Source organism: Psittacula echo, assembly GCF_963264785.1.
Source record: "Psittacula echo genome assembly, chromosome: 7".
Classification (NCBI taxonomy): Eukaryota; Metazoa; Chordata; class Aves; order Psittaciformes; family Psittacidae; genus Psittacula; species Psittacula echo.
Genome location: NC_137740.1, coordinates 47,133,234 through 47,154,242, shown reverse-complemented (window position 1 = coordinate 47,154,242; position 21,009 = coordinate 47,133,234). Strand labels below are relative to the sequence as shown.

Below are 21,009 nucleotides of genomic sequence, written 5' to 3'. Positions count from 1 at the left end.
ATGTGAAACAAGGTGGTCTAAATAGCTGTTTTTTTCACTATCAGATAAATATTCAGATACTTACGGAAGTTTCCAATGCACCATCGTCAAAAGTAAGAAAGAAGACAGAATCAAATTCTGCCTCCTTCCCCACCACACCAGGCACTCTCAGCAACGAGGGCCAATGCAATAGAAAGGCAGGGAAGCATCTACGTCGCTTTATCAACACGGCACCTCTGCCATGCAGGAGGTTATTATTTCTCTAGCTAGCTCCCTTCATACGTAACCAGCCTTTTCTTGCAGCAAAACAAACCCAAGTTCTTACATGCTTCAAATAAATAGCCTTGCAAAGTCCTCACTTACTCAGACCCTAAATTAGCCAACACCCCTTTTTCTCATTAGAAAATACTTCTATGATGGACCAACACAGGAAACCTCCCAACACTATTTTAACCAAGTACCTGTTGGCTACTGTACCTTGCGGTATTGAGGTGGGTTGATAAGAGGGCTCAGAGAGCTGGTAGGTCGGCAAAGTTGGCATGGCACTGGGTGGAAATCCTCCTGGGATCAGATGGTTGAAAGCCATCAGTTGATTGGCTCCTGCCTGTTTCCTCCATCTAGCACGCCGGTTACTAAACCAGACCTACAAATGTTTCAATTAGGGACATTTGATGTTTGTACATTTAATATCGGTGCATCAGAAATAATGACATTATATTTCAAACTCATTTAGTGTCTGAGACGAGAGATACAGAGATGTGCACTGGGGTTGGAGCTCCTAGATAAGAAAAGAGCCCTTGGCACACACTTCCATGGTTCAGCAGACAGGACACAAGAACTGCAAACCCTAGTTTCCTCTCAAATACAGCCTCTCCTGAGAAAAAAGCTGACTAATGCTTTCAAACTTGACTGCTTTTAATAGCTATTAATCACTATCATTACTGTGCCAGATTTAATGAGAAAGGGAAAACATCTCTCCATTTGATGTGCCAGCCAAACCTATTTGGTCTGGATTGTATTGTCTTTATATTTAGTTTGCTGAAGATTTAGCTGCATTGCTTAATGCACTGTTGGAAGGTGCTTGTACTTATATATTAGGATACTATATTGCCTAAATGATCAACAGAACTTTAAGCTTTTAATTTGAAAAATACAAGCCCAGTGTACAAAACACACAAATCCCTCCCAGCAAGTATTCACGTACATTCACATGTGTACAAAACATCTCATAATAATCTTGACATTAACAGTAGATCAGAATTTCAGTACTTGATTAGCATTTCAGAACGACTTTGAAATCTCTTCCCAGGACGGGGTACCAGACTGATGGGGTTTGGATTAGTAGCTATAAATCTGCTTTCCTTCACGTCATTCTCAGTTCATATTTTAAGTTTCCAAAGTCTTGGATGGCTCATATTACCTCCATGAAAGGAAGAGGCAAGACTTCACAAATGCAGACACAGTAAGAGTTCCAAAACACATAGATTAATATTGATATTATAGAGATTACACTCGCCATGAATCAGAAGAGTAACCAACCACAACAGGGGTGCCTGGACCAGAGTGCATGCACACTACCTGTCTGAAGCTTTAGAACAACTTCTAGATTACAGCGCCCAAGTCCATGAAATGCACAACCCCAGAAAAGAAAGAGATAAGAGAGGTTGCACACGCTTGTAAATGAGCAGACAATTACTCATAACTACACCCGGAAGCAGTTGCAATGATCTTCCATGGATATTATCAATTAGATAAAAACTTAACTGGGTGTTAGCATTTTACAACGTACATCTGCACAGCCTGTAAAGCCTGGCCTGAAAGCCACTGAGGTGTGTTAGCTGAATACATCTACAAACACGTAGGTATATTCTTAAAAGCTGGGTCTCAGATCTGTCACTCTTCCTGCAATCAGCCCATGCTGGCTTATGAATCAGCCATCACAGACTGGATTCCTAGGTGCAACATCATTCACAATCCATGAGTGGCCCTTACATAAGAGTGCAAAAACATTTTGGACTACACTGTGGGCTTCTCCTCCCCTTGCTATTTCATAGGAGGAGTGGTGGGACTCAGTGGGCCATCTGGTTTCTGACGTGGGCCATCTGTCACCATGTAGTTTGATCTGGCTTCATCCTCTTTCCCAGAATGAGATGCTCAGTTCACACAGCTGCCTCCTTTGACCACAACTTCTATCCTTCAATTACATACTCCCACTCCAGTTTAAGATTTAGGACAGAGGGATAGATGGAGTCTCTGCCTACCTCAGAATCCCTCTCTTGATGTTTTGCTGTACATACCTACCCTCCCTCTACCTCCACATGAACCACTTTTGAAAGCAGCTAGCATGGACAAGACACCCAGGGAGAGAGGGAGAGTTAAGGATCAGTCTAGATTCAGCAATATCTTTTTACTTCCTCATCCTACAGACATCTATATATTTTTTCTTCTCTCTCCTTACATCTGCTTCCCACACTGGCATTTAAGTCTAAATTTCTTATTAACTCCTCACAGATTCCTTCCACCTGCTTATGTCTCCCAAAGCCCCCCTGTCTTATAATCTTGCAGTAGTATCTTTCGAAGACGACCAAAGAGAAGGAAAAAGGGGCAAGACACACTGAGTAGGGAAGAAAAGGCTTTGCTAAAGAGCTGAAGAGCATTTAAGAATGATAATGGAGGTCAGAGAGGGAGCAGGGAACAGTAAACGCATGTTGTAATTAGCCTACCCAGGTCATTAAATATGGCTTTCTCCATGACACTCTCCCTTCTCCAGGTCAAGGAGGTTATCTGATGATCTTTAAACACTTTAGAAACACTAACTGAACTACACTACCTGAGTGGATTTCACTGAGGAAAATGAGGTAATTTTGTTTCCTCTACAGATAAGCATTTACTTTCATGCCCTAGATCTTTATTCAGTGGCAAGTGATTCGCATTAACATTGAGGTTTATGCTTTTATTTACAGACAGATTTCTGGCTCATTTTATAGATTCACCTTTTTCCAGAACCGCAGGTATGTATTACATCCCTGAAAGGGACACACTCAATGGTATCAAAAAGTCTACAGCAGCCCTGCAATGAACATACATGCACAGAGCTCTGTTGCCACCTGGAGCCCCATTAAATTCAGTTGGACTCTGCAGGGGTGCAGGAACCTGCCCAGGCTGTGCAGAAACAAGGCTGTGCATTAACCCCTCAGTCCCACACGACTGGGACATGTTAAATGGGTGCTACTTGACTGTCATCCTTGCCACATTATGCTGGCACAGTCATGGCTTCAGGCTCATCCATCAACTCCAGCCACTTCTACTTCACTGCTGCCCCATCAGCACACACACACCTTCTGCCACCTGCTGTGGGTTTTTACTTTCCCTGGCTGGCAGAAGGCAGATGGCACCTGACTGGCACCAGAGTTAGCCCAAAATTAACTCACCAAAAACCCTTGAACAAATTCAAACATGCAGAGCAAGGCTTATTGCCACTAATATCACACACACTTGTCACTACAGGACGGTAGAGGCACGTTAATTAAACAAAAAAATAAGAAGAATAAAGAAAACACACCATACTCCATTACAGTGAGCAACAAGGGCCTGACCTGCACACACACTTGTTCACCTTTGAATTTAATGGGGTTTGGACCAGCCCTGGTAAAAATAATTTATCTTTAAAATGACCATAATCATGGCCCCAACTCTTGCCATCACTGTTTTTTATAAATGAACACACTGAAGCTCTGAATCTGTAGTTCTGTGTGTTTTAACACAATCAGTTTTATTATTGTTATTATTTACTGTAATGGCCTCTCCTTTTCCACATGGCTCAAGATTTGGTTTGCAACTGTGTTTAACTCCCATTTTATCCCACATAACTGCAGAGTTTAGCTGTTGTACATGACAGAACGCAAAGAAGATATAACATGAGACAGGCGTTAAAAATACAAATAAAACTAAATGGGAGAGTTAAAGCATTGAAAATAGGTTTGGAAAAGTCAAGAAAAAAATAACTAAAAATAATAACTAGAAAAAAAAATAACTCTAAATATTTTATTTACACTTTACATAATGTTCATTAAAATGAGTCAGATCCCAAACTTAATTCAGTAGTAGTTACATGCTTTCCAAGTTAACTGAGATGGTTTATTTTATTGTTACTTTCTAGCCATAGTATTTCACTTAGACACATTCAGCTGCCTTGACTTACCCTCAAGAGTTCAGGAAATTGTTTTATTTTTTAGATCAGCATATATCCTGTAGAACCCACATGCACTATTACCAATGATTAAAGAAATCCTGACAAATTTTGCCATTATCAAGCCAAGACTTAAAAACAAAACCAGTCACCACAAGCCAATGTGTCTGCTTAGAAACATATTGCAAACACCTGGGGAAGTATTTTATTCTGTTTGTACATTTCCAATATGATGTAAACACCATGTCCTCTTATGTGCAGCACATTTCAGCTTCCACCAGTATAACAAAATCCTCACCTTATGAGTAGCCTTTTCAAATCTAGTGAGTTCCCAAAGGATGGATGGTTCTGTTCTCCTACACCTCCCTTCTGAGAAGGATGAAGAGATGCTCAGGATATAATATAGCCCCTGGTAAAGACCACAGGTGTCACACTGTGAGAAAATGCCACCCTGCAGTGGGTGACAGAAATCAACTCTAAATTATCTGTGCCTACTTAATCTGACAAACTAATGTGTCTTATGCCTTGCATACACTGGCAACAGCATGGATCTCATTGGAAGGCGGACCAACCCTAGCTAGTACTTCACCACTACCACACAGAATTCCCTTATGGAAACAAAAGCAGTGGATAAGCAAGCTATTGCATTTTGGAGACTCCAAATATAGCATTCTTACACAAAGAGTACTGTGTCTGAAGGAATATGATCCACTTGTGTTGGTGTCACATGAAGGAGCTCTAAATTATGTCAGCATTGTGCTTCATGGTGTGCAAAGGCAGACATGGGCAACGTGGTTTGTCTGAAAGACCCAAGCAACCAAAAGTAATGTCTGCAGCAGAAGCCAAGTCACATTCACTTTGGTGAGGCTCTGGCTGCCCAGTTTCTATGTCACTTTTAAAGATGGAATATAAATTACCCAAAAGGTAACAATATTGAAACCCAGTGTCTGGCCAAAATTTACATCTCAAAAACAGATCTGAAGAGAAAGAAATTAGAGCAAAAGGAGAAAAAAGGAAGTAAGTATTGGAGGCTTTAGTTTTTCAAGCATCTAGAACTGGACTGACCAAAAAAAGAAATCACTCCACTGAAGAATATTAAAAAAGGTATTTTGCATCAATGTAAAATAGATGAGGTGAACTAATCAGTTTCTCCTGTCTCTACCTTCTAACGTTTAGATTCTGCCTTTTATTACAATTTTTATTTGAAGTAGCTTGGAAGTGATCATGCCAAAAATCTTATTTTGCTCAGCTCAACAGGATATTCTTTAAAAGATGCATTTATCCACTTGGGAACACACTAGTGTAATTAGCCTTGACATTTCAACAAGTCTGATCATAAACACAGAGTGCTCCATGTGCTTTTAAGGCAAAAAGATCTCTGATACAACAGGGCAAAATATTTGAGATGTGAATTTTGCAGAAAACCCATGGATATTTTGTTATACACAGTCCTGACCATTGCAAGCATCAGTGCCAAAAGCACACAAAGTCAAAAGACTGATGTATTGTTAATGGCACTTCTAATTTTAGACAGAAGGGTTTTTTTGGTTTTTTCCTCTTTAGCCTTATGATACTTTTCTCAGTAACTGTCTAACCCACCCACCATATCATCTACCTCCCTTCTCTCAGTGTTCACATGTTCAAAATGAAGTCTAATCATCCTGCAAGCAGGAGTCCTTAGTGGCTGTGTCATCAGGGAATGAATTTGGGGTGGTCAGAAGCAGTGGGTAGGCCCTACAAAGAGGGGAGAAGGGAAACTGATAATGAAGCTGGGCTGCACCAGCAATGACAGAGCTGACTCTGCTACCTTTGCGAAACACAGCAGGGTGACTTCTAAAGACACCTGCAGCATCCAATCCTGCAGTCCCTGCTGATGCTGGACCCACATTTACTTCAGCAGCCTTCAGAGCAGTCTGTGCTGGCATTTTCACCCTCTCAGAAGGCCAGCTCCTGACACCAGCCCATGCGCCTGCCTAACCCAAAGGGGAAAACACAGAACAGCAGGGAGAAAAGAAAGGAAAGAAAGTTTTTTCTTCCCTTTTCTTTTTTTTGCAGTAGGGTAAATTTCCACCCTGTCTCACCGTGGTGTTAGATGAGCTCCAGGGAGAGCACTGCCAGGGACCAGTCGTGGGAAACAGAGGGAGTAGAAACAGAATTGCTTTTCAACAAACACTAGTTGTTAAATCAGCTTCATTGCAACACCTGCACACCTCCAGCCTCACAGGAATAAGGTCTCCAGCAAATACAGGGAGGCATGCCATTGGTTGGCCTGCTTCTTCACAACATCCTAAAGCAGTGCTGCTAGCCTGCTGAGAATGACCTGCTGTGACCACCAGTGCAAGTTCTCTGCTTGGGGTCTGCCAGGAGCTGTTGTTTATGGTCATGTTGGTTGGGATACAAGGAGTTATCCATTTGACAGAAACCAGAGTTCTTTAAAAACAAAAGCAGGGAGAGAGCAAACCACCAAAAAACCCCACAAAGCCATATACACACAAGAAAAGCCCACCACAAAAAAAGACCCACAACAAAAACACACAAAATCTAAAAAGACCCGAAAACCAGTAGGGAACAAGGACTTCCAACCACCTCGAAGCATGATCCAACACATTTAACTGCTATAGGTTTCTTGGAAAAGACTCTGACTCAGCCCCACACAAATACTTCTAAAACACTGCAGTTGAACAGTTCTGCAAAATATTGAGTAATAAGCAAATTGAACTGTGTATTTATAAATTAAAGTGCCACTAATTTGAGCCCTTAGGCAGCAGAAACCAGAAAAAGTGAATCAAAATCACATCCTTTCTTTTCCTTTGTATTTAAAAATGTCTTCTTGGGTCTGCATATGCTTGTAGTTGACTAATTTACTCATAAGAATTTCTCCTTTACCACTGGGGAAAAAAAAATATCTGCAATTACAAGGATATCTACTACAAGAATGCACACAGCACTTTTTTTCTTTATCCTATATTTGACGCAAGAGGGACAGCCTCAAGAAAAGGCACTAGAAATTCCCCATAAACCACATCAGGAATAACTGTAAAGATCTACTGAAAGGTCTTAAATGCTCCTGAATCCATCCTACATTCTTTTACCCCATCTTCCCATTGCACTGAGCAGTCCAACATACTGGCTCAGAAGAACTGAGGACGAATTAAGACTTTTTTTGGCACAGGTCCTCCCTCCCCTATGATTTTCCAGTGAATACCTTTCTCAGTTTGCTACTGAGAAGAAACTGTTAAAGTTGAGAGCTGGACTTCAGAGCTTTCTAACCTTACTCATAGCTTAAGGGTCTTAATTTCTTCCCTTAGCTTTCCTCCCACTATCTTATTTTCCCAACCATCTCTTCCCCTCCCTGCACCACAGTGAAACAAAGGAAACAATATGCAAACACTTAAAAGAATATCTTTATCATTTTTCTTCTGGCTACTCAAGGCTTCCGAGCTCTTGGGACTTGTTTTATTTGCTGAGGTTGTAATAAGCCTTTTACAAAAGCTTACAAGCTGATTACAAGTCTGACATGGGAACATTCAACCCATCCTCGTAGCCTGGAGAGATCTGCCTGAATTTTCAGACATGTTGTTTTGTTAAATCTTTTTTTTCTTTCTGGAAGTTTTCAAGCAAATCAATTTAAACCTGGGATTTGGCCAAGAACCACCTTTTCAGGACAGGACAGACACACGTTTCAAAATTCTTCCTGACTTCACTTGCTTTTTCACCATTATTCATGGACTGAAACAGTCCAAACAAATTTCTCCTGTTGTCCTTTGGGATTAAATAGAAAGGCCATGTGCCAGCTGCTTCCAACGCAGGACCTCCTGTCCCACACAGTCTCATACACCTGGGAGTACATCTTCAATGCGATCCGACACACAAGCCTCAAACATCAAATTTCTGATAATTTGGGATGCCTGCATTCAACACACAGCCAACACACATTCAACATCAACACAACACCTGCATTCAACACACAGGAAGATCTGTCTGACTGGCCTGCCCCCATCAGCCAAAGCAGGCTCCTGGCCTTCTGCCTGCTACAGGACAAACCTTAACTTTATTTAAAAACCCTTCACTGAAAGACTGAAGTAAACACCTCCCACTGTCAATCTGAAACAGGCTCCAAGCTGCTGACAAAGTTCACCCAGTTCATACAGGTCTAAAAATAAGCCTGATGTGGGAATCAAGAGGTAGCCAGAAAAGATGCTACCCACTTCATTCCTAATGCACTATTTATTACACAAACCGCAGCCGCGCTGCTCTGAAGCTCAGAAAGAGCCTTTGATCTTTATCTACACTTGGGAAAATATCACTTTTAGAATTCACTTTCAGATTGAGTCAGTAAAAATAGACTACAGACCTTAAGGGCCTGCACTGCAACTTAATGATGGTTTTAATGAGGTTTTAAACTGGACCAGTAAAGCACTGCATGATTGTGATTTTTACTCTCAGCAGGTGAATCTTTAACCTCACATTCCCAGGGTATCACTGGAGGGTGTGTGTGTTATTTATTTATTTAATGGTCATCCTTTGGGACTCTACTTATGTTTCTGAATTGTATCTGATGAATGCACAAGAGCAAAGAACTTTTCCCCTCCTGCTGCCTCTAACATGCAGAGAAGAGCCTGAAGCCATTGGAAGAGGCAGCAGAAGAGGTTGTCCTGGCTCCACACCACATCTAGGCTCAAACACAGGGGAGAAAGATTCAACAGTCCCTAACTGGAAAGACTCTTCAGAAGGAATTGCAAGGAACGTTTTAACTTCTTATTACGCCCAGTGCTGAACTATTTGCAATGATTCTAGCTACACATCTCGTGACTCTTGCAATGTGAGGTTTGTTGCAACACTTTCTTGTCCCCACAATTAAGTACACAAATAACATTCACAGTGTAAAGTCTGTTTTCAGTTGTTTGTAGCTTTCAAAAAATTTCCCTTAGGGGCTGAAATGTTCTAAACTTGATCTCAGCCCAGAAGCGACTTCTTTTCCCCACTCCAACAAACCCGCTTAGAAACATGTATTTGGTTACCCTTCAGCAGTGGGAAAGTGAGAAAATAGATGGTTAGGCAGCTTAAGATTCTTCCTTTCAGAGAGTGCCTCGGGGAACAGAAGGAAAGGGGAAGCATCGGGGTGGCAGGGTAGAAAAAACACAGCATGAGATGCAAGCACTACAAGAAGGGACTGAGGGAATAGCAAGTTGGTCCAGTTCTAATCAATTAAACAACTTCCTAGACAATGTGAAACAACTCTACAAAATTGGACCTTGCAGCTCCAGAGAGAAAAATAAAGTTTTCTGGGCTCAGCTGGACTTAGGCTGCAAAAAAGCTAGCTCTTTTAGATAATGCTTGATTGGGAAGCAGTCAAAGAGATCTTTGTGTATATATCCATATAAAATTTGGTATCTCTGATCTCTGTCATACTGCTACCAAAAAAGAAGTGTGACTAAGAAAGTTTGAATGCTGCATCAGTATGACTTTCCAGCCCTCTCAGCCTCAAGTCTCTTGGGTTTATTTTCTTTTCACAGGTTGTCTTTTATTTCGTGCCCATCATAGGTGGCTATTTTAAGGAGTTATAGAGAGGTGCTGAATGCTGATAAGGCAAATCCTGTATCCCTTAATCCACTGCTGAATCACTCTGCCAGTCTTCAAGGGTACCAGACAGATGGAGTGCACTAGGAAACTGCCCATAGACTGGTTACTTCAACCCCAGCTCGTCTTTAATCCAGAAAGGTTTTGTTCTGGTATTTTAATAATTGATTGACTGGGAACTTTATTCCATGCTGGGTTAGGTAAAATATCCATGTCAGAGTTACTGGAGAATTTGTGAGGCTGTAGATCATAGGAGTGGTGTGAGACAGAATGCGTCTCAAGGGAACCAAGGAAGCCATAAGGAATGTAAAAAGTCACAGGGTTAAAGCCACACTAAGACAGCTGTTATGTTAATGAGAGTTCTGTTTTTCTTCTAGCTGTGGGTCATTGATTTAAAAAAACACGAACAAGATCTTTTTCATTTTATCATATTTTTGCTCTGAAGCTAACATAGCCCAAAACATCATATCCTAGATCCCATTTGTCTTGCTAACAGAACTTGTGCAGGAAGTTATCTTTATTATGTTTGTGTGTGGATGATTCCTAGGGTTTGATTTGGTCTTACCTGATACAAGTCTATAGATGAAGTTGTTTTGCAAGCATTTCACTTAGCAAACATGTTAAGAAAAGGGTCATGCACCACTGAGTTTGCCTTCCAGACAAATTCATCTACGCATCTGATTTTGTTACAGTCATAACAAACACTTACAAAAAATGTGTTGTGAAGTCTTCTGCAAAAAAAAATATATGTTTAGCAGGTAAAACTGAAAAAGTCTGGACCTTTCAAGACAGATACTCAATAATACAGCCATGCTGCTATAGGTGTGCTTGTCTTAAAAAATCAGAGACAGGTTTTCTATTGCTAATTTCAGTTTGCAGAGTCTGAATGACTCAGCCTGAGCTTCAAATATCAAAACATAAAAACAGAGTTTCACAAAAGCAATCAAATTCACCTGTACCCTTGGCTAGATCACAAGTTACCATTCATTTCTCTTTCTTGGTTAGATCGCAAGCGACAGTATTTTCCTTGTTACCCAGTGACATATTTGCTTATGAATGTTTGCAACTCAGACAGATTTAAATGGGCATGTTTTTCCAAATGGCTCTTAGAGATCAAGCAGTGCAAGAGCAGCAGATGATTCCACCTGAAGTATTAAACATTTCACAGGACATGCTGCTTGGCCATGAAGCAGAATAAGTCCAAACCTGAACCTGAACTCTAGGGCACAGTTTATTTCAGAATTATTTGGCTGCTATTTGCCTGGTCTTATACATCTGAAAATCCAGGTTCATGCTTCTTTTTAATTTAAATCAACTCCATGGTTTACTCCTCCAGCACATTAGCTTGGTTTAGGCAATCTGGTTCTACACGAAGTTGTGAAGACCTAACAGTTATTTGAGGGTTTATTTTCTTTCAAATGAAACTGACAGTGAGATTAAAAGAGATATTACAAGGTTTAAATAAAGTCAACTTCAAAAGCTAACTTAAAAGTAAACTGTAGATACAGCACCAGTAACCTTGCTCACTTGCATGGCTCTACAGACACATTGTCCTTTTTAAAATGTTTTCCTCTCTTCTATTAGTGCCTGAAAGACCCAAACAACAACAGATGAAATCAGTTAAGTAACTATAAACTGGCACAACAACTGACCTGATTACATACAGAGTGCTGTCAAATGCATAAAACAAACAAACTGGGATAATAGACCTTCTTCTCCAAAGGCTCAGTATTGTATTCATGGTAGGTATGGAACAATTACTGGGGAAAACACAAATGTTTTTTTTCAAAGCAGTTGTCTTAAACAGTTGGAAAACCAATGTCCATGTACAGCAAAAACCCCTGAGGTTGTAAACAATGCAGCTACGCATTTTCATTCTACCCCAGAATAGGATCACTTCAGAATATAAAAGGAATGACATGCTAACAGAAAAATAAATTCCCTTTTTTAGGCAGCTTTTGAATACATACCTGGACACGAGCCTCTGTGAGTTTGGCTCTTTGAGCAAGTTCTTCCCTAGTATAAATATCAGGGTAGTGTGTCCTCTCAAAAGCTCTTTCCAGCTCTTCCAGTTGCTCTGCCGTGAAGGTTGTCCTGCTGCGACGTTGCTTTCTTTTTAAAGGTAAATCTGGTTCAGAATCGATGTCAGAGCCTTCATCAGACTGGGGTGCTGATGCTCAAAAAAGAAAAAAATGAGACAAAAATTGTCTTTAGTTGAGTGGAAAACAAAAAGCAGAATATTGGGTCAATCGATGATATGGAAAAGCTGCTTTATCCCCATGACTCAGAACTGAGTGGGCAAATTTAATAAAAGGAAACAAATCAGAGTTAAATGTGCTCAAACAAATAAAGAATTGTCAAAAGTTCAGCTATGAACTTTTAGCACCTTCACCTGGGCCTATATTGAGGGACCTCTAGAAATCTGTTTGAGTAAATGAATTACCCAATTCCCTTAACTCCTCCAGCAGTTTGCAAGTGTTTTAAAAACCTGAGTACTGCTTAGTACCAAGCAATATGTCCTTGTTCCATTCCCTGAACTAGCAAACAGATACAAATACTTGTCACACACACCAGTGTGAACGTTGTAACTTAAACATTCACAACAGGACTGCCTAATATAACCTTTGGACAGGCCAGACAAATGTTAATATTAAATATAAAAGAAAATTTGAGATGCACATTGCACAGAGAACCCCTGTAAGAATAGCTTAGAGCAATAGTTTGACTTGACTCTTCCAGTTACTACAGCAAGGAGATTCCAGAGTATGTGATGACCAGAGCTGAAATACATGGACTGCATGCTTCCTTCACCTAAGGTTTCATTCAGCACAGAGCACAGCTACATACAGATGTGCTGATGCCCAGCATCCAATTAACAGTCCAGGATGTGACTGCAAAACAGCCAAGGCTATGCTGGATCAAGGGCCCCTCACACCACATCCCAAATCAGTACTTAAGGAAAGTCAGCAAAAAACAGACCACGTACAGCACTGTCCATGACCCAGGAAGGGACTATCAACTCTTGAGATCACCAGTAACCAAACTCTTTCTGGGTTTCATGGATATGAAGAGAGTGAAATCACACACACACAGACAGCTCCTGGCATCATCACTTTTTTCCCCTGCGGTCCCTGACAATCAAGTGGATTCCAGCTACAGCCCAGTCATGGCTGAATCCGCAGCTATAGCTGTGAAGGCAGCTAAGCCCCTTCCAGCACCCAACCACATTCTCTTTCTCCAAAAACCATAATGAACTAAAAGGGTAGATTTCCAAAACCAGCCTTTACTCGCATCAGCTGCTGTCCCAGGCAACAAGCATTCCTTCTTGTCTGAGTCTTCAAGGGAAACCACCTAAAGAGGGCAGACACTCCCCAGTGATGCTGAAACTGTTCAGCAAGCACTGCCTCTACTACTTCAATAATGTCAAACGAATTATTGATATAGACATTGATTTAAAATAATCTTCTTAACATGATTGATTTGGCAGTAACTGAGAACACAAAGCCAAGAAGAAATCACTGTTTCTCAAGATCCAGCTAAAACCCTTCACCATGTTCATTTCTAGCTATCTTACATTCCCAATTTCACTCGAGCTGTTTGAACTAATAAATACATCTAATCTGTTTACCCAGTGTTACAGCATGAGAAAGACAAAATGCTGTTTCAGACGATACAGATGAAGACTTTATGAATTTGTCTACCAAAATAAATAAATAAATAAATAAAGAACAATTACTGCTAGACGAGAGACTTTTAGGTGAAAGCTGTCTTCACTGACCAGACACCATCAATATCTTGAACCCAACATACACAGAACACCAGGAGAACCTCGCATAAAGCTCACCACTGATGTAAGTGTGAAAACATCTGACTGCCAGAGTCTTCTACTTGCATTTAATTTTTGCTCCAAGTCAGACTCTGGTTCTTGAGAACATTGTCCTCAAGAACAAAAGGGAACCAACACAAACATCCTATTCCAAACAGTTCAAGTTCATTCGTTACTAGACAAATAACCTAGGGTATCCCAAAATGAACATAACGCATTGTCTCAATTAATGACAAATCCCAGATCTCAGTTGGGGTCCCAAGTGACACCTGCCTTCCTCAGCAACTGCCAAGTTACAGTCCTCCAGGATGGCTTCATGCTGCTGGTTCAAGAATAAAACCAGGATACTTAAAATCTAGTTTCCTTATGTTAGATTCGGATACAAATCATGGACTTTAAGCAGAGCAGCTGTGCTGACAAGTTAGTCTAATGCAGGAGAGCACACCAGCCATGCTAACAGGGTCATAGTGGCTAGCACCACACTTTGACCATACCTGACTTGTGGTAAGATCTGCAACAGAGCTCAGGAGGAGAGAATTTCTGTGCCAAAAGTTGCCTTTGATTGTGTAGAATGAGGGTTGGTTGTTTGTTTTTTAAATCAAATAGTCAAATCCCCAGATCTCAAGAGCTCTTTCAGTACTCTCTTTCAGGCTCCACAAGTACATATGGAACTTCTTCAAACATCTAGTTATGCCTATAAAAAGCCAGCTTAAATTGTCTGATTCAGAGTGGATATTTATTGTTAAGTTTCTGAAGTGAATTCCCTCACCAGCTGGTGGAAAGCATCAAGAGACCTATAATGATCTTTCTAAAAATGGTTTATAAAGTCTTAGCAAAAGCTTGTGATGTTTCCCCACACCTTACATCCATGCAGCAACAAGAATGCAGAACTGAAATGCTGACTTGATTTCATTTTTCATTTTAGCTTTACATTTCATTAAGCTGTACATGAAAGGCACAAAGGTAAACCAGTCAACAAAAGCTGAAGTATCTGAGAGTCCGGTACAATACGTCTAATCAATTGCAAACATTTAGAGAGAAAGTAACAAAATTAAAGTAAGGAGAAAATGTATATCAAATGAAATGGCTTTCATATCTTCCTGATTCCACTGGTGTTAGCCTTCATCAGGCCTGGTTGCTATGTGCAGCTTTATTGAAAACACTCAGTTCCTTTGAGTTCCATTGTCTTGTCTGATCTGTGATATTAAAATCAGACAAATGTAATCTTAAATTATAGCTATGTGTCTGTACTACAAACCACACTTTTTATTTCTTACAAAGTCATCTTAAATATTATTAGATTCGAAGAAGTTTTTATTCTTTTTTTTTCCCTATTAAAATACCATTATTAGACATTTATATAGGTAAGAAGCCAATCAGAGCACTGCCTAAGCACATTAATTTGACATACCTCAGCCTTTAAAAAGGCAGTATTTGTTTTATACATGCTCAATAGCCATAGCACATTGCCCTTTGGTAAGCAGTATCTCATTAACAGATCCGTTGACTTTTATGATGCAAAAAGATACTATTCAGCACAAGTAAAGGTGGTCAGATTTTAGATAGCTTATTCCTATCTCCATCACCTCGGCAGACACGCACACAATATGTATATCGTTAACCTTTACAGTTGTCCTAATGATCTTAATACTCCATCCCCTCAAGCTATAAATAGGAGAAAGGAGGACACTCACCAGTGCCCTGGGAGATCTGCAGACAGATCCCCCAGTATCCCCCCTCACTGCACAGCTGAAAATGGGAGAGGCAGCCAAAAGCATGACCAGTAGCTGAGCCATGAAGTTTAATTGAAGAAGGAATTACACAAGTAAAGAGCAAATATATGTCTCTTAACCCTGTGTGACCTGAGGAAACATTGCATGCCTGTTATCACCACGACACGCAAAAAAATCTCTGCCCAGTGTCGCAGGCATTCGGTCACCTGGAGCTCTGCAATGATCCCTTTTTTAAACACCATAAACAGGCACGAAGGGGCAAAAGCCGAACAACAAAATAACGCACAAGGGGTCATTCTGTGGGTTGTTCTTCCTCTCAGCAAGACATTTCATTCGAATAGTTAAATATCAAAAACATGACAACCATTTAAAACCCATATATTATTGCTGCAGCACAACGCACCTGACAGATGCAGGCAGAGGTTATCTTTTTGCCACTGCGAAGGCATAAGTTCTCTGACAATCCTTCAGTCGCTGTGAAATGTTTAAGTACAATATTACACAGCCTCTTCCTATAAGTATAACAGCCTGGGGTCTGCCCTAGATAAATCGTCTGGCCACGGATCTTGCTAAAACACAACTGAAAAAGCCAGCATACAGAGGCAGAGATGGTGGTTTATTTGCTGGCTATCCTTCACAGATCTTCTCATTTCTCTGTTTACACATGGATAATTCCTCAGGCTCTCCCCTTCGTGCCACATCTCTATTCCTTATGGCTGTAGCCGGGGCACCCCCAGCTCTGGGGGAGCACCGGGAGGCAGCGGGTACCGCGGGGCTGCTGCCGGATCCCTTTCATGCCATGGAGAGGCAAGTGACCTGCCTCGTGTTTCCTCGGGTGCAGGCGAGGAGGAGTGCAGCAGGGCTGCTACCCCCCACACAAACCCACAGCAAATGACAAATGACACTTTCTCTTTGTGATCTTTGGGATTTTTGTTGACTTATTTGGAGGCTTTTGTTGGGTCCTAAGAAATGGCCTGTGGCTGAGGCCTATTCGGCCGATTTCCACGCTCCATCTGTGGTATCCATCAGCAAGGCCTTTGCCCGCATTCAGGGCTCTGACACCTGCCTGGCAGGATGCGGGAGGCACAAAGGAGGCTGCCTCGGACGCGACGGGGGCGGTGGGGAGGGCAGGCAGGGTGAAGGGGATGCACAGCAGGGGTTAATCCCAGCCACCCCGTCCCCAAACCTCCGCACCTGGAGACTTCCCTCCAGGAGTGCCTCTCCCTGCCAGAGGTAAGGGGGCTCAAAAGCAACCCTCCATCATGTTGTGGATGAATTAGAGAGGAAAGGGAGAGAGAGGGAAAACCGCCCCAGGATGTGGGCCGTCAGAGTCACCCCAGGCGCTCGCTAAATAAACCTCTGGTGCTGGCTTGCTGCAAGGGCTGGGAGCAGCAGTAGGTGGCCAGCAGTGCATTCCTCCCTGGATCCTTGTTTGTGTTGGGGTAGGCTTTCAGCAGCTGGCGATTTAACAGTCAACGGACTAGAAACACATCAGGCATCCTTTCTTTCCTCAAAATAAAATCTACAGGAAAAGAAAACAGCATCTTTTATTTCCTACTGACAGCCTCCCTCCTTTTTCTCCCCTCTGAGCAGTCATGTTTAGAAGCAGGCTCATATTTGCATACAAAATGTAATGAAGACTGAAGCCAGCCAACTACCTCCCTCCCAACCCATCGGCCCTCGCTTTTGCTGTATTTGCCTAGGGAAACATGACTCCAGGCTCCCCTCTTCTCCTCCTCCTCCTCCCAAAGCCTCACTGTCACAGCAAGGAGCCATTAAAAAGAAAATGGGCCCTGCCAGGTCTGCGCTAATCAAAACAGGACAAATAAACTCTGACACTCAACAACTCCCGGAGTGCCCACCGCCCTGGGTGGAGACTACAGATTAGTTATGAATATGGCAGGCAGCAGGGGCCGCGCTCAGGGGGTCTGAAGTCACCCCTCAGCCACCTGTGGACTGTTTGAGATGCCACAACCAAACACTGTGTTTATCCAAGATAAAACAGGCTCCAAAGATTAGAAGAGCCCCTATAAATTTTAGGCTGTGGCGCTCCAACCAGAGCAATATGGATTCAGAGCTGCAATTTTATCCAATTCACAGTTCACTTTCTGTGCTTCACCGTCAACAAGGGAAGAGGATAGAGAAGACATTCAGGCACCCCCATTTTTACCCTATTAGGTCACAGCCCAAAATTTGTTAGCAGTTGGAATTCTCTGACATGAAAAGCAATTTTCAAGAAACAAAGAACAAAACAAGAAGCCACAAAAGATTTCTCAGTGGAGTTAAGATAAAACATGCTAATGTAGCTGCACATTCCTATTTCCCTGTTAGAAGGGAAAATTTAGGGTCAGCAAATATATAAGAAAATTCCCAGTTTTCCTAGAAAGCAACAGAATACCTACGTTAAATACTCAGAAGTAGTAAAATTGCTTCTAACAATTTCTACCATCATTTTGACTATGATGTATCAAAAACTAAGAAACAAAACCAAAAGGCAAGCCTCTGTTCCAGACATGAATATTGCTCATCCAACAAGGATTAAGTCACACTTCAATTACCCCTTTGAAAACCGCTGCTATTTGCAAAGGGCATACCTACAAAAACATTGTAAATGGCTTTTTTTTTAAACTCCACAGGCACTTTACAAAAGTCTGAAGTGAGAGAATGAGAAAAGTGGGGAGAAAATATGTTGCTGTTTAAGTAAACTGATTAATAAGAGTAATTAATCGGTTACTGGAACTGGAAAAGAAAAACTGCATCTCCTAAGCTGGAATGTCAGCACAGAAAGGGAACAACCACCACAACAGTGATAAAAGTGATCTTGAGAGAAGCGGATGGTATTTTTATTTTGTTTGGGCTGATTCACATAGAGAAATGTGCTTTGTACAGCAAAGTGAAAAGGAAAACAGTAGCTGCAGTAAAAGGAAGTGGCCAACAGTGACTTTTATTTACAATTACCAAGAGACAGGCTATTATTGACCATATGTGCCACAATCGCCCTCCTTATCATGGGTTGGCCATCATGTCCATTGGGAGCTGTTAATGAACTGGGTAATTGAGCTGCTGACATGTGTTACCAAAACAAAACAATAGGAAGAAGAGACAAATGAACATTTTATTTGCCAATCAGAGTAGGTTCCGCTTTTCAGAGAACTGTGCCTAAGTAAGTGGCTGAATACATAAAACAGTGCATTGAAGGCAAGCAGATGCATGCACAATAATGGTTAACTGACAGCCTATGGCCCATCTGTGCTTAACATTTTGTTAAAGAAATTACTTGACTTGCTAAAGAGACAAATCATACAGCTGCCCCAAGTGCTGCATTATAAGAGATAAATCATTAGCTAAACTGTTTCATGCTTAAAATGACAATGCATATTAACAGTTATGCAGGGACATTTTGTCAGCACAGCTTGATGCAGTTATAACTTACAAAAAATGTGACAGTTCATAGCTGTTCAATGGTTTCAACGTAGAAGAGAATGACAGCACTGTGAAAATAATTTCAGCGCACAGACAATAGACAATTCACAGGCTCTTCTTTTTAAAAATCTATTTAATTTTTTTTTGAATGATGAAATAATATGGGAATTAAAAAAAATGGCCAGTGTCTAACTGTTCTGCACCATTAATCTGCTAGCATGTACTTCATTCAAAACCACAGAGCATCAAAAAGGAACACATTCCATTTTAAATATCAAAGCCTGCATCGCCAGCACTAAGAATAAATGGCTAATTCTCAACTCTGCATGAAAGGATAAAGAATTTCTAGAGTGAAAGGAAGGGAAGAGGAAACTGCAAATACAACTGCAAAAATCTCTTCTTATGCCCCCACCTCCTTTTCCAAGAAGAGATTTGTTTTGTTGATACAAGTAACATTAAAGTACTTAACAGCTTTGCATGTGGGCTTGTATCCACTCCCAAGTTTCATTGCTGTAAATTTGCACTGGGAATTATCAGCACTATTATTCTTTCACATTGAAAACTAAACATAAAGGAGCTGCAGTTACCACTCAGGTCCTATTGTATAGGTAGTACACACAAATGCATGCGTGTATAGCCAAGGAACCTGCTCAAGGGAGAGCAGAACAGACCTCCTGGGGACTCTGTTACACAGACCAAGGCGATCCAGATCCTCAGCCGAATTTATCTGAGCACCTGCTCTACCTGGGATAAAACACACACAGACAGACAAATAAATGACCCACACACACCCAAAAATAACTTGATGTGGTAAAACCCGTGGGTAAAAAGCCTGTGGGAGCTTTCCCCATTGTTTCAGAGGCTGGTGCCCGCATAAGGCTTAGCTAAGGTTTAATGACTAAATAAAATTTAAATTGATAGCTTTTCCTATGAAAACAAGACTGCCTTGCTGACTTCATACAGCCTCTATTCACTGGCCTCCAAGGATTACTCTGTTGTTATAAAAGCAAAGCTGGATCCAGGCAAGCTTTGGCCCTTGCTCAATCTCTCCATCATTAGCAGTAGATCCAAGGAAGGAGTTCAGCAAGAGGGAGCCAGCACTGTGATAACCCCAGGCACAACAAAGCACTCCAGCATGAACCTGTACAATCTCACTGTCATTGGACTCCAAGTCATCCCAGACCTTCCCTCAGAGAGACTTTCTGAAAAGCACAAAGAAGAGTCACTAGCACGTCCCTTTGATTTTCACTGGGAGCTCATGAGTGCCCGAGTCTGGGGGCTTTTCCAACCCTTCCCACAGGGAGCATCTGTAGCAATGCTGCGAACACGAGTACGGTATTTAAGCATTGCACCATCTTCTCACTTAAAAAAAAACAAACCCCAAACACACACAAACTAGGAGATTTCAAAGGAAAACTTACAAAGTACAAAAAAACCCCACAAACACACCACAAAAAAGACCACCAAAACCAACTTTACCTCCTAAATTTAGAAAAAGGTGAAGGAAACTAAATACTCAACTCCAAATGAGTTTTGGAGGCTGATGTTTTAGGCTATATTTTAATATAAAAGTCAGGGAATCTTAAGAGGAAAGCTAATCTCTCTTGTACAAATCCCAGAACGTACTAAGAAAGGATTGGCATCATGTTTTCAAGATGGTATCAGCTGATGGAAGAGCCGATTGGTAACAAATTAAGATTGAAAACATTGAGTATCCTGGGAGATGGAATTCATCAGCTGAGAAATTAAGTAAAGCAAATGAAGGAGTCTCTGGATGAATACTGAGACTGTATTTGTGAGTTAAAGCATTGCAAATAATTGAGCTGTCAGCAATCTTTCCTGGGGCAGGCAATGTAGATTCTTCAGAATTAAAAATAATCAATGGATTACATTTGTCTCAATCCTTTGCAATAACAGCTTGCGAACAAAGCTCCTAAAAAGTTATACAACATTTTCAGACTTACTGGGCACACCAAGAAAAAGCTTACACGCTTTTCCATAACCAGCTCTGTATTGCTTCACTGGGTTTTGACCAACTCATAGCACTGCTAATGTTTGAAGACACAAGAAACTCTACAGATGCCTAAGGTAGAAAATAATGAGAACATTTTAATACACTCCCTATCTCTCTCAGCTAATTCTAGCACCTGAATTAATACCATCCTTGATTCAAAACAAACACTGTCAGAACAAGCTGTTGTAGATAGCTTCATCTCAATGCCAACATTACAGTCCTCAAAGTCTATGGGAAATCAGGCTATCATCTCTTCTTACACCCA

At 41.2% G+C, this 21,009-nt stretch overlaps 1 protein-coding gene across 3 annotated transcripts in view; it reads right to left on the bottom strand.

Annotated features, from left to right (window-relative positions):
- The window catches only part of PAX3 (paired box 3), a gene marked incomplete at both ends in the record, with an annotated part of 79,213 nt that overhangs the window by 13,707 nt on the left and 44,497 nt on the right, over window positions 1-21,009 (bottom strand). For 2 of the 3 annotated variants that reach the window (XM_080624312.1, XM_080624313.1), the window contains 2 exons: window positions 457-622; window positions 11,719-11,924. In XM_080624312.1, coding sequence (XP_080480438.1) covers window positions 457-622; window positions 11,719-11,924 — 372 coding nt within the window. The remainder of the gene's footprint in view (window positions 1-456; window positions 623-11,718; window positions 11,925-21,009) is intronic. The other variant, XM_080624314.1, reaches the window with a different exon arrangement.